This window comes from Magnolia sinica, chromosome 4 (genome assembly GCF_029962835.1).
Source record: "Magnolia sinica isolate HGM2019 chromosome 4, MsV1, whole genome shotgun sequence".
In the NCBI taxonomy this organism is placed as follows: Eukaryota; Viridiplantae; Streptophyta; class Magnoliopsida; order Magnoliales; family Magnoliaceae; genus Magnolia; species Magnolia sinica.
This window is the reverse complement of record NC_080576.1, coordinates 16,701,673-16,712,587: the sequence shown is the minus strand read 5'-3', so window position 1 is coordinate 16,712,587 and position 10,915 is coordinate 16,701,673. Positions and strand designations below refer to the sequence as shown.

Below are 10,915 nucleotides of genomic sequence, written 5' to 3'. Positions count from 1 at the left end.
TTAGATCCACTGCTGAACAGTCCAGATTGATGGATAATCTGGCCACGTGTAATGTGGAGGTGTCTCTACCATATTCCTACCAGCTGCATCACAAGTTACGGTGCACCCACCCCGTAACATCCAACCTATTGGACGGGTTGGATGTTACGTGCACTTAATATACTGGGAGTTACGTTGTATCGTGGGTAGAGCATATCCATTATCCAATGAGGAGTTATTTGATCCTCGGGCTGCGTATCGCACTTGATACGCAGGCTCTCATAGAGTGCCCCCCAACAATTTGGACAGTTTAATTTGAATAATTGCAATCAGGGTATGCAATTTTTAATTAGCTGCGTATCAACCATCACACTCTTGCATGTATAAATCAGCACATGAAAACCCAGTATGCTAGTCTGTATGTTGGAGTACAGTCGGTAAAGTAGAAAATTAGAGAAAGAAAGAAAAACGAAACGTAACAGAAAGAAGCGCGCCATGGGGCAGAACAGGAGTCTGGTGCCCGCCCACAGATGCACGTGGCTCAGACGTGACCGTCATTTTGGTGGGCCGGGATGGAGAGCTTGTCTTGGGTGATCTGATGGTGGGGCTTGCCTAAACCCGTCTCGATGGAATCGAGATCCACGTCACCTCCTTTGTTACTCGTACTTCCTTTCTTCGTACCTTTATTATCTCTGTAGATGGCGTACAGGATCAGTTGTAGAGCCCCCAGTCCACACCCAAATCCATTGGGCACCTGCAACATACACGTTTATCACCGTCAAAACAGTACCAATCTATGATGAACTGTTTATCTTCTGCTCTCTACTGTGGATGGGCCATTTCCCAAAGCGCATCTCAGATCAGTAGTTCATATCCCTTCGATTACTGTCCTATAAATGAATAGTTAATATTACAAAGGCTTCCCTAGCACGGTGACGATAGCAGATCGGCGCGATGCAAGTTAATCGCGAATGCAAGCTGCACTGCGCCTTGCGTATCGCGCCGCAGCGAAAGAGAATATTCAACTACGGACTTTTCTAGAGCCCGCTGCTATATTCCGCCGTTTGCTCTTCGTTCCTTCCGATAATGGATAGCTTGTGTACGACACCCGTGTTACATGATGATCTGAACCAGACATTTTTTTTTTTTAGATTATACTATCTTAACCGTTTAATAACTGGGCCATCCCTTGCCTCGAGAGACCAACCAGTGGTTTTTCTTGAGAGGCGACTGATTGGATCGCTACGCCAGTCCAACCCTCTAGCTGACCAGGAGACGTCCTGTACACGTGAGGGACCACCAGAACAACAGGCCCGATTGCCACGTGTACATCACTTTGGACTAGTCAGGAGTGCTAAAGCGACTCGCGATGAGAGATTGTAGAGGTCAATCGCGGGAGCATTCCCAAAATACAATCTGTTCCATCCATTTTCTTTCTAACCGTCCATTGAATTAGTGCCGATATAGGAAGAGGAAACTCACAGCGATGAAAGGGTCACCACCCAGAAGTCCGAAGACAAACCAAGAGGTCCCGCACAGGAAGACGAATAGGGAAAGGAAAAAGGGCATGAACTCTACGCTCTTTGTTCGAATCACCAGTCTCTGCATACATTAATCAAGGGTTAGAAATCTTTGAAAAAGTAAATCTAATTTTACATCTATACCCAATATACAGTAGGTCCCAGGATTTAGACGGTGGGATTTGAATCCCCACACATGCCACTTGTGCAATTTAGAGCGCATACGTATGAACCAGCACACTCCACCATACCATCAAATAACTCTCTGTTGCGCACCGCAATGCATGACCATGAACGTCGATCGTGCAATCGTTGGGCTAGTAAAATGGAAGAGCCATCTCATCTCATCTCATCACTCGGGGTAAGGTGATTTATCAATTGGTTCCAACCATGTAATTGATCAATCAGATTGATTTTCGGGCCATGGGCGAGAAAAGGGGAGCCCTACTAATCCAACGGACCGGATCAGAAAGAGTGAGTATATATAAGTAGAAGAAGAGTTAATTTCTTACCATGACTGATAAGGGAGAGGCGTACATGCAGATAGAGAAGATGGTGGCAGCAAAGCCACAGAAAAGCTTCCTTTTCTGGCCATGGAGGGGAATGAGGGAGACCAAAACCACCATGGCGAAGACGGCCAGGGCTAACGCAAGGAGCCCCATCATCTTTGCTTTCACCTTCTTTGGCGCGTATATCAGGAACATGACCACGTAAATGGACTCGATCGCAGCGCCTGTGCCGTTGATCGTGGTCACCAGTAGGTTGTTTGGGGAAACGAACGGTAGGCCATACCTGCCCGCGTAAATGAACTGATCAAGTTAATTACATGAGTATGCACATTAATTTGGAGCACTGGCGATTGTAGTTTTAACTGTCCATTTTTAAATCCAGCCAGAAATTTTTGGACGACATTGCTTACATGGATATATAGGATCGTCTGATCACTGTGAGTTTTTGGATATTGTCTATCCATGGAATCTTAGGATGAATGGTTCCGATTGCCATAAAAATATGTTGCATGCAAAGTGGGAGGAAATAATTTCTCTCCTCCCGGATGTACGGATCTCTCCTTTTTAAGGGCGCGGCTTCGGTGGATCCCTGACTGTGGGGCCTACTGTGATGTAGGTCCCTCACATCCACGCCGTTCATCTATTTTGAAAGCTTATTTTAGTGTATGATCCCAAAAAAGAAATAGATCCAAATCTCAGGTGCACTACGCCACAGGAAACATTGGTAATTGACCACTAAAAACTTCCTGTGGGCCATAAAAGTTTTGGATCAAGCTGATATTTATGTAGTCCTTTCATCCAGGTCGTAGCTACCTTCTCAACATGTTGGATGGAAAATAAGCATTCCGGTGGCTCTCAATAAGTTTTTAATGGTGGATATTCAATCACCACTGCTTTATGTGGTGTGTTTCACCTAAGATCTGGATCTGTTTCGGTTTTTGGATTGTTCGTTAAAATGATCTCCCAAAACGGATGGGCCGAGTGGATGTAAATCACATCATCACGGTAGGCCCCACAGCCAGGAATCATCTCCTCCGATTTATTACGTCGGGATGAATTACGGCTGATTAGGTGCGGCCCCGGCCCCACGAAAGACGGTACGTCGTCTGCCATGGAGCCAGCCTTCATGTATATATTCTATATCCACTCCGTCCATCCGCTTTTCCATAACATTTTAAGGCCTGATGCCAAAAATGAAGCAGACCAAGGTCTCAGGTTAACCATAGTATAGGAAACAGTGGTGATTGAACTTCCCACCATTAAAAATTTCCCAACCAGGATGATCAAAAATTTTTGTGGCTCATTATAAGTTATTAAGTTCCAATCACCACTGTTTCCTATGGTATGGTTCACATGAGGTTTGGATCAGCTTCATTTTTGGGCTCATCAACTAAAACGATCTGGGAAAACGAATGGACGGCGTGGATATAGAATACATGCTTGGGTCCCACACAGTAAGGGCCACACCGTCTTTGGTGAGTCGCCCCTCACTGGGGCCCACATGCTGAGTGGTCCCATGATCGGAACCATCTATATTATGAGAGTCCGGATCCTCTGTTACCTGGTCAACAGAGAATTCCTGATACCCCAATCCTCATTGGTCCACGTCACCACTCACTGAAAAAATAAAAAAAATAAAAAAAGCTTCGGACGCCAAACCATCAGGATAGCAGGAAATCCCTGTTGACCAGATAACAGAGGATCTCGACTCATATTATGAACTATACTCTGTGCAAATAACTATAAAAAATTACCTGGGTCCTTACTCTTACCCGGGTGGTAGACTCCCAGAAGTTTCAACACCGGGTCAAGGGTTCCAGTACCCACCAGTGGTGAAATCCCACGGCGTGCGTGTGTTGGGTGTGTGTGCGTGTGTGAGCGTGTGTGTGGGGTGTGTGTGTGCGCGTGTTAAAAAAAAAAAAAAACTATAAAAAATTACCCTGGACGGTTCACGATTATGAACCTTCCATGACCCAGAAATCTTTCTCATTGCCTCCAATTCAACTCCTAACATCACAGGTTAGATCATGAGATATGGACGGTTCATATTATCAGATGAACTCAGCACGTGGGCCCAGTGGCTGAAACACGTGGGATCCTGAGTCGCGACGTGTCGAAACGAACTCCTTTTTGAACACCGCATTGGAGTCGGAAACAGGTGTTAAAATGAAAACCAGAGAAGATAGAATCTCTCGTCAAATGAGCACAGTACCCTTAACGCAACGTCTCATACGTCGCCCGTCTGAGAGGGGCATCGACGTAGCGTGATCTGATAAGGGCACTCTTGTCTTTTAACACCACCAGTCACGACGACGTGTTCGCATCCACGTATTGTACGTTGCAGGTTTGATCGACGTGGTCTGAGCAAAAGACATATATACCCCCAGCTTTATATAAAAATTGCTTAGAGAGGCGAGGGATTGTACGAAACGTGGCCCGCATGTTTGAGCAGTTTCCACGTGTATCTCGTTCAGACAAGTGGGTGCATGGTACGGTAATCAGGACCGTCGGTCCCATGTCCCATGCTACAAGAAATTTCCAATCGGCAGAGATCCCTCCGTCCAATGGTCGCACCAATTTCAGTAGAAAGTGCGTAGTTAATTCAGTTTCACTTCTTAACCGTCTGTATTTTGGTCACAAATGGAATGGTCCATCCAAGGCTGATCCAACGGTTCTAATTATCGGACCATAACACCCACGTGTGAGAAATGAAGAACCGTGTAAGCCATGCAAAGATGCAGGCCACGTGTATCTTTTTATAATTATATAAGACGGTGACCGCATCTTTTAAGTGCATACACGCGTTTCCAGTTCTTATAAATGATGTGGCCCACCTTTGTCTTGGAATGGCCTGATTTTTGGGCGAGCATCATCTGCATGGGTGGATGCCATTTAAAAAGTATGGTGGGCCCACACAATCTCTCAGGTTTTTAATGCTGAGTACCCATTGCAGCTGTGGCCCACTTCAGTTTTTGTACGGGCATGTTTTTTTACTGGACAAAGAGACCTGAGCTAGCGGACACGAGATGCCATGCACACATCATGGTGGGCCCCACACATCGCGGTGCGGAGAAAGCTTTTAACCTAAAAAACCTTGAAGGTGAATCCCTCCTCAAATAAGAAAGAGAATAAGCGTAGAAAGGGAAATCAGAGGTTTACAAGAACGAAAAAGAAGAAGAAAAAAGAGGTGTGGACATCAGCGAGTAGTCAGCGTACCATGCGGAGAGGAGACAGTTGAGCAAGGTGGATATGTACGGTACGCCTGAAAATTCTTCGGTTGATTTGCTTTTTACGATCCTTCGAAATGTTATCCTACGCCCATTTTAAATAATAAAAAAACTGAATAAAATGAAAAAAAGAAGAAGAAGAGATTATGCAGAGAGAGTAAGAACAAAGCAGAAAAGAAGGGAAGAAAAGGAGCAAACCATTGAGATCTAGAACCTCAAAGAAGAGAAAAAGAGTCTTGATTTCTTTTTTGTTTTCAAAGATTAAAGAAAAAACGCAATGAATTTTTCCAAGAAAGGAACTGTTTTTTAGTTTCTTTTGGCTTTGCCTGAAATCCATGCAAAACCATTCATGAATCGAAAAAAGAAGAGAAAAATAAATCTAAGAAAGAAAACTCATCAAGAACACCAATTCAAGATCAGGTGGAAAGAAGGATAAGAGAAAGATGGAGATACTGCCTTTTCCATACCAGAAAGAAAAAACCCATGAAAAATCACAAGCAGGGATGAAATCAAGATGATCCAAGAATGAAAAGAAATGGGGATTGAGATTCTGCTACTTACACTGGCGCCAAGAAAAGAAACAGAGCAGTTGCATTCCCTGTTCCAAGAATCCGAAGACAATTTCAGAAAAAAAAAAAAAAAAAAAAAAACCAGAGATCAACAAGAAACCAAGGAAGAAGATTAAAACAACTAACCAAAAATTCCAAACAAGAAATGAAGGAACCGCACCGCATCCATCTCTGCAACTCAAGAACACTGAAAAACAAGAAAACCAAATTGATAAAAAAAAAAAAAGGGAAAATCAAAGAGAGCCTGAATTTCAGGACCCAACTTCAGTTCCTATCGTATTGCATGAAAGCAGTGAAACCACATGGGCATATATAGAGCTGGCGTGTAGGCCCCACCTTGTATGGAGAGAGAGGGAGATGGGGTTCTTTGTTTATGTGTCAGGACTAGAAATAGACCAGTTTCATTTACCGGGGCTCTGGATAAGGACGAAATGAATATGAACTCTCTATGATTCACTGATTTCCCTCTCTCTATCCGGAATTAACTGTTTTTTCTCTCTCTATCTCTTTGTTCTTGAATCTCTTGTCCACTAAGGAGGACTCCTCCTTGAAAAATGCAATAAATGCTGCATCGATGCGTGGAAAAAAATCTGGCGGGCGATGCAGATAGAAACGGTTTTATCTTTGAGAAATGCTCGGGTGCTTGGAGCACTACATAAACTATAGTGCTCCTAGTTTCGTTGGGTCATTTAAGAAGTCTGATCTACAGATCTGAACTGTCCGTTAATTCCATTAAACATATAATGGTCTACCTTACTAAAATCACAACGATTAGATGATTCCATTGATGGGATGATTAGGATTTCTTAAAAAGTTATACTTTACTATCATTAGCAATTCACGGATTAAATTGCTGAATGGAACTATTTTGTTGTAAATGATCCTGACAATCAATATTAAATGCTATTGATTGGATGGTTAAGACTGTTTAATTGCTGTTATGATGGCAGGCAGCGCGTGAATGAGGTTTGAAGCTAATGAACAGTCGAGATCAATGGATTGGACTGTCTAGGTATCCCAATGCAACTAGGAGCACTGTAGCTCAATGGTGGGAAATTCTCCTTAACATTTTGAAGCGCCAATTATAAAAGGTGCACACGTGCTAGCTTTGCTCATCCGTGACGAATCCGGGATGTTCTTATTGTTCTCTGTTGTGTGGTTGTTGCTGTCAACAAAATGTATAATGTAGTTTTAACATGTAGTTCGTAATTAAAGAAACTTATAGGAAGATGACTACCAACGGTCTAGATTCAAGGCAAATGTATCACTCGCTTGATAAGTGGGTCGGATTTTGGTGTTGGATGGGACAAACTTATCGGTCTGACCATCTGATATTAACGTCAGGTCCAACACGAATATGCCATAATGCCGGCAGTCGAGGTGCCTTTGTGGGGTCCACCGTTATGTATGAGTTTTATCCACCGTTATGTATGAGTTCTATCTACGCCGTCCATCAATTGTGCCGGACCCAAAAATAAGCAAATCCAAGGCTCAGGGGACCACACCGAATGAAGATGCGGTGAAAATGATACTGACCGTTGAAACATTCCTAGCGGCCATCGTAATGTTTATTTTCCATCCAACCTGTTAATAAGGTCATATAGACCTGGATGAAGGGAAAACACAAATATCATCTTGATCCAAAGCTTCTACGGCTCCCAAGAAGCATTTAATGGTGATCGTTTAATCCTCACTTTGTAGTCCACTTGAGTATTGGATCTGCCTCATTTTGGGTTCGTATCCTAAAATGATCTTTAAAAAAAAGATGGACGGCATGGATAAAAATCATACATCACGGTGGGCCCTACAGAGCCCTGCCTGTACGGATGATTGTCCAGGCAGGGCAGGACGCAATCCTCTTGCTTGTGTTTGGCGCTTGAAATCTGGTGCCCCTGTAGGTGGCACCGTTAGCTCCAGCGAATGCATTGTTCTTCACTCGCGCCTCGCACGTGCCAAACTGACACCTCTGAGAGAGCCGTTCATCAGGTGGGACAACAGTCTAGAATCGTTGATCGAATAAGACACGAATAAAATGATCAACGGACTATACGTGTATAAGATCCGAGCCACTCATCAGGCGAACCACACTATATGGAGAAAATTAAACGAGTCTGTTTCGTACGCATAATACCTACGAGGATTGCGGGGCACACGAAGTTCTTATGGTCGGAAGCTGTGTGGGCCCACGGAGATACTCGTGACAAATCCACCGTATACATCCGTTTTGCGAGATGACAATAGTACAGGATACTAAAAATCAGATAGATCCAAAACTCATTTGGTCCACGCCGTACGAAACAGAAGGGATTGAACGGCCACCATTGGAAATTTCGTGGGGCCATAGAAGGTTTTTATCGTGATGATATTACTGCCTACCGTTTATTTGATTGGTAATAACCCAATGAATGGTTTGGATAGCATATATGCATCATAGTCAGCTCCTGGAAGTTGGTTTCAACCCGTTCCGTATTTTTTGTGTGGTGGGGCACACACCGCGATGGACCGAGTGGATTTGTGAAGGGTATCTCTGTAGGTCCCACAGAACTTCCGACTAAAGGAGCTTTCTGTCAGCCAGTCCTAAAAACGTGCACTCGTATCGGTGGACTTACAATATTAATATAACTTTTATTTTTCTTTTTTATTATATTTAATTTTGAGGTAGTAATATCTAACATGGGACGCGGTTTGGCTCGTGACGCTGCCACTAGCTAAGTGGCTGATAGTCGGTGCTTTGCAGACCCAAATATGTGTTTTATCCACGCCGTCCATCCATTTTTCCAGATCAGTTTAGGGGTTGATCTCAAAAATTAGACAGATATAATTCTCAATTGGACCACACCATAGGAAAATAGTAGTGATTGAATCTCCACCATTAAAATCCTCTTGCGGCTCACTGTAATGTTTATTTGACATCCAAACTGTTGATTATACAGACATGATGAAGGGAAAAAAAAACAAATATCACCTTGGTTCAGAACTTCTGTGGCCCGATGAGTTTTTAGTGGCGAGCGTTCAATCAACACCGTTTCTTGTGATGTGGTCGACTTAAGATTTGGATGTACCTTATTTTTGGGCTCATATCATAAATGATCTGAAAAAACGAATGAACGGCATGGATGAAACACATGCATTATGCCGGCCCGCACGGAACACCGATCACTAGCCATTGGCTAGTGGCAGGGTCGCCAGGTAACGGGTCCAGTTATCTGCTACTCTGGCAGGGCATGACGTTTGATGCGCTGGCACTCGGAACTTGTACACGCTGCATGTATTACCTCTAATCAAACCGACAAGGTTATGGAGCCCACTGCGCCTGTAAATCACCGCCCTAAAACGACATCGATTGAGCAATCATAACCTCGGATTCGGGACATTTCTGGTTGAAGTGGGACCCCTACATATTTTTCATTTTTAACCGTCCAATAAATATCCAAAAATCCTATATAAAATTATGAACGTGAATTTGATTCATGAAACATCTACACTGGTATCCATAATTTGCACAGGTCAGTTGTAATTACCTGCATGCAACGTACGTAATTTCTAAGTATTTACTATGTGCCTGTGTATCAACCATCATAGGTTTTCAGAGTTTTTTTGGAGTGGGGTTTGTAAAATCATGCGATGAGACGCGTCCATTAAATACAATGTAGGTGAAGTCAGGTAAGCACACGAATCGTATTTTTTATGCAGGTTACGAATTTGGTACTGGTTGTATGTTTTATAACGAAAATGCCCTGAATGGTTGGCCGGCAAAGGTTTGAGTAGTGGCCAAAAGAATTAGCGGTTTTTTAATGGGAAAACGACAGGTAATACGTCGGAGTGCCATAAATCGTACCTCGCAAGGCCAGCTACTGTACATATGGACACCAATCAATGATCCAAACCGTTCATCAGGAAGTTCCAACATTAATGGACAGATGATAGAAAATAAATAAAATCTAGTTGGTCCCTCTTTGTACTTAAATTGATAGTTCAAGTAAAAAAATTAAATTAGACGATCAAAGGTCATAAATTCGATGGTAAGTCTCACGTTGCCGTCAATTTCCCTGATCTTGCCCAACTATATAGATCCCGCCAGAAAGATGATTAGGCATGTTAGGCCCACTATATTGCAGAGGTAGGTTAGAAATACATTTTATGGTGTGGTCCATCTTGACCGTTGCTCTTAAATGATCACATACAACCAAATGTATCCTTACTCATGCGTCGGTGTCGGTGAAATTCCACTGCAGCGGGGGTATGTGGGGTGTGAGTGCGTGTGTAAAACATACAACAACTCTCACGTGCCAATGTGTGTATGAAACTATTTTACTAAAAAGCGTGTGGGAGATGGTCCGGCACCAGGTGGGCCCTACTAACCTGTCGAAACATCAGGTCCTCGTTGGACCATACGTGTGGGGGAAACGGATTGGCTACTCCCCTGACACCAGCCAGTGGCTGATGGTCGGTGCTCCGTGGGACCCACCATGATGTGTGTGCTTCATCCATTCCGTCCATCTATTTTAAAAGATCATTTTACGATCTGAGAACAAAAATGAGTTATATCCCAATCTTAAGTGGACCACATTATAGGAAACAGTGTTGAATGAGCGTCGACCTTTAAAAAACATTTTGGGGCCATAAAAGTTTTGGATCAAGCTGATTTTTGTTTTTTCCCTTCATCTGGAGCTGTATGACCTAATCAACCAATTGGATGTCAAATAAACAGTACAGTAGGCCTTAGGAGGATTTTAATGATAGATGTCCAATCAATATTGTTTTCATGTAGTGTGGTCCACTTGAAACTTATATAACTCTCATTTTTGGGGTCAAGTCATAAAATGATCTGTAAAAATGGATGAAAGGATGAAACACATACATCATGATCATGATGGGGCCCACAGAGCACCGACCATCAGCCACGGGGCTGGTGTCAGGGGGAGTAGCCAATCCGTTCCCCGTGTGGGCGTCTCTGCACGGATTTACGCGGGTTTCATTTCTGATATATGGGGTCCATTTTTCGGCAATACATAGTACAACTTAAAGGAGAAATATCAGATACAGCGGCTGCATCAATTCATGATACAACCGTTCTTTTCACGGCAAGGCACCGCGTATGCAGAATATCC

General features: G+C 43.3%; 1 protein-coding gene and 1 long non-coding RNA gene across 2 annotated transcripts; both read right to left on the bottom strand.

The window, feature by feature from the left end:
- Positions 1-333: 333 nt before the first annotated feature.
- LOC131242605 (bidirectional sugar transporter SWEET1) lies at positions 334-6,096 on the bottom strand. The gene is made up of 6 exons (XM_058241354.1): positions 5,931-6,096; positions 5,797-5,833; positions 5,225-5,320; positions 2,012-2,291; positions 1,462-1,581; positions 334-733 (listed from the first exon to the last, which is right to left on the bottom strand). Exons 1-6 carry the CDS (start codon positions 5,971-5,973, stop codon positions 521-523), a joined length of 789 nt encoding a protein of 262 aa, XP_058097337.1. The 5' UTR covers positions 5,974-6,096; the 3' UTR covers positions 334-520.
- LOC131242607 (uncharacterized) lies at positions 3,036-5,218 on the bottom strand. Its single transcript, XR_009169666.1, has 3 exons — positions 3,948-5,218; positions 3,718-3,762; positions 3,036-3,538 (listed from the first exon to the last, which is right to left on the bottom strand). It is a non-coding gene; the product is annotated as an uncharacterized LOC131242607 (long non-coding RNA).
- Positions 6,097-10,915: the final 4,819 nt, after the last annotated feature.

What these genes read in the sequence shown, in the direction of transcription:
- LOC131242605 (XM_058241354.1), bottom strand. Translation starts at nt 5,973, where the DNA reads ATGGATGCGGTGCGGTTCCTTCATTTCTTGTTTGGAATTTTTG. An exon ending in TTTCTTGTTTGGAATTTTTG is followed by an intron (nt 5,834 to 5,930) that starts GTTAGTTGTTTT and finishes TTCTTGGAACAG; the next exon opens with GGAATGCAACTGCTCTGTTT. An exon ending in AACTGTCTCCTCTCCGCATG is followed by an intron (nt 2,292 to 5,224) that starts GTACGCTGACTA and finishes TTACGCGGGCAG; the next exon opens with GTATGGCCTACCGTTCGTTT.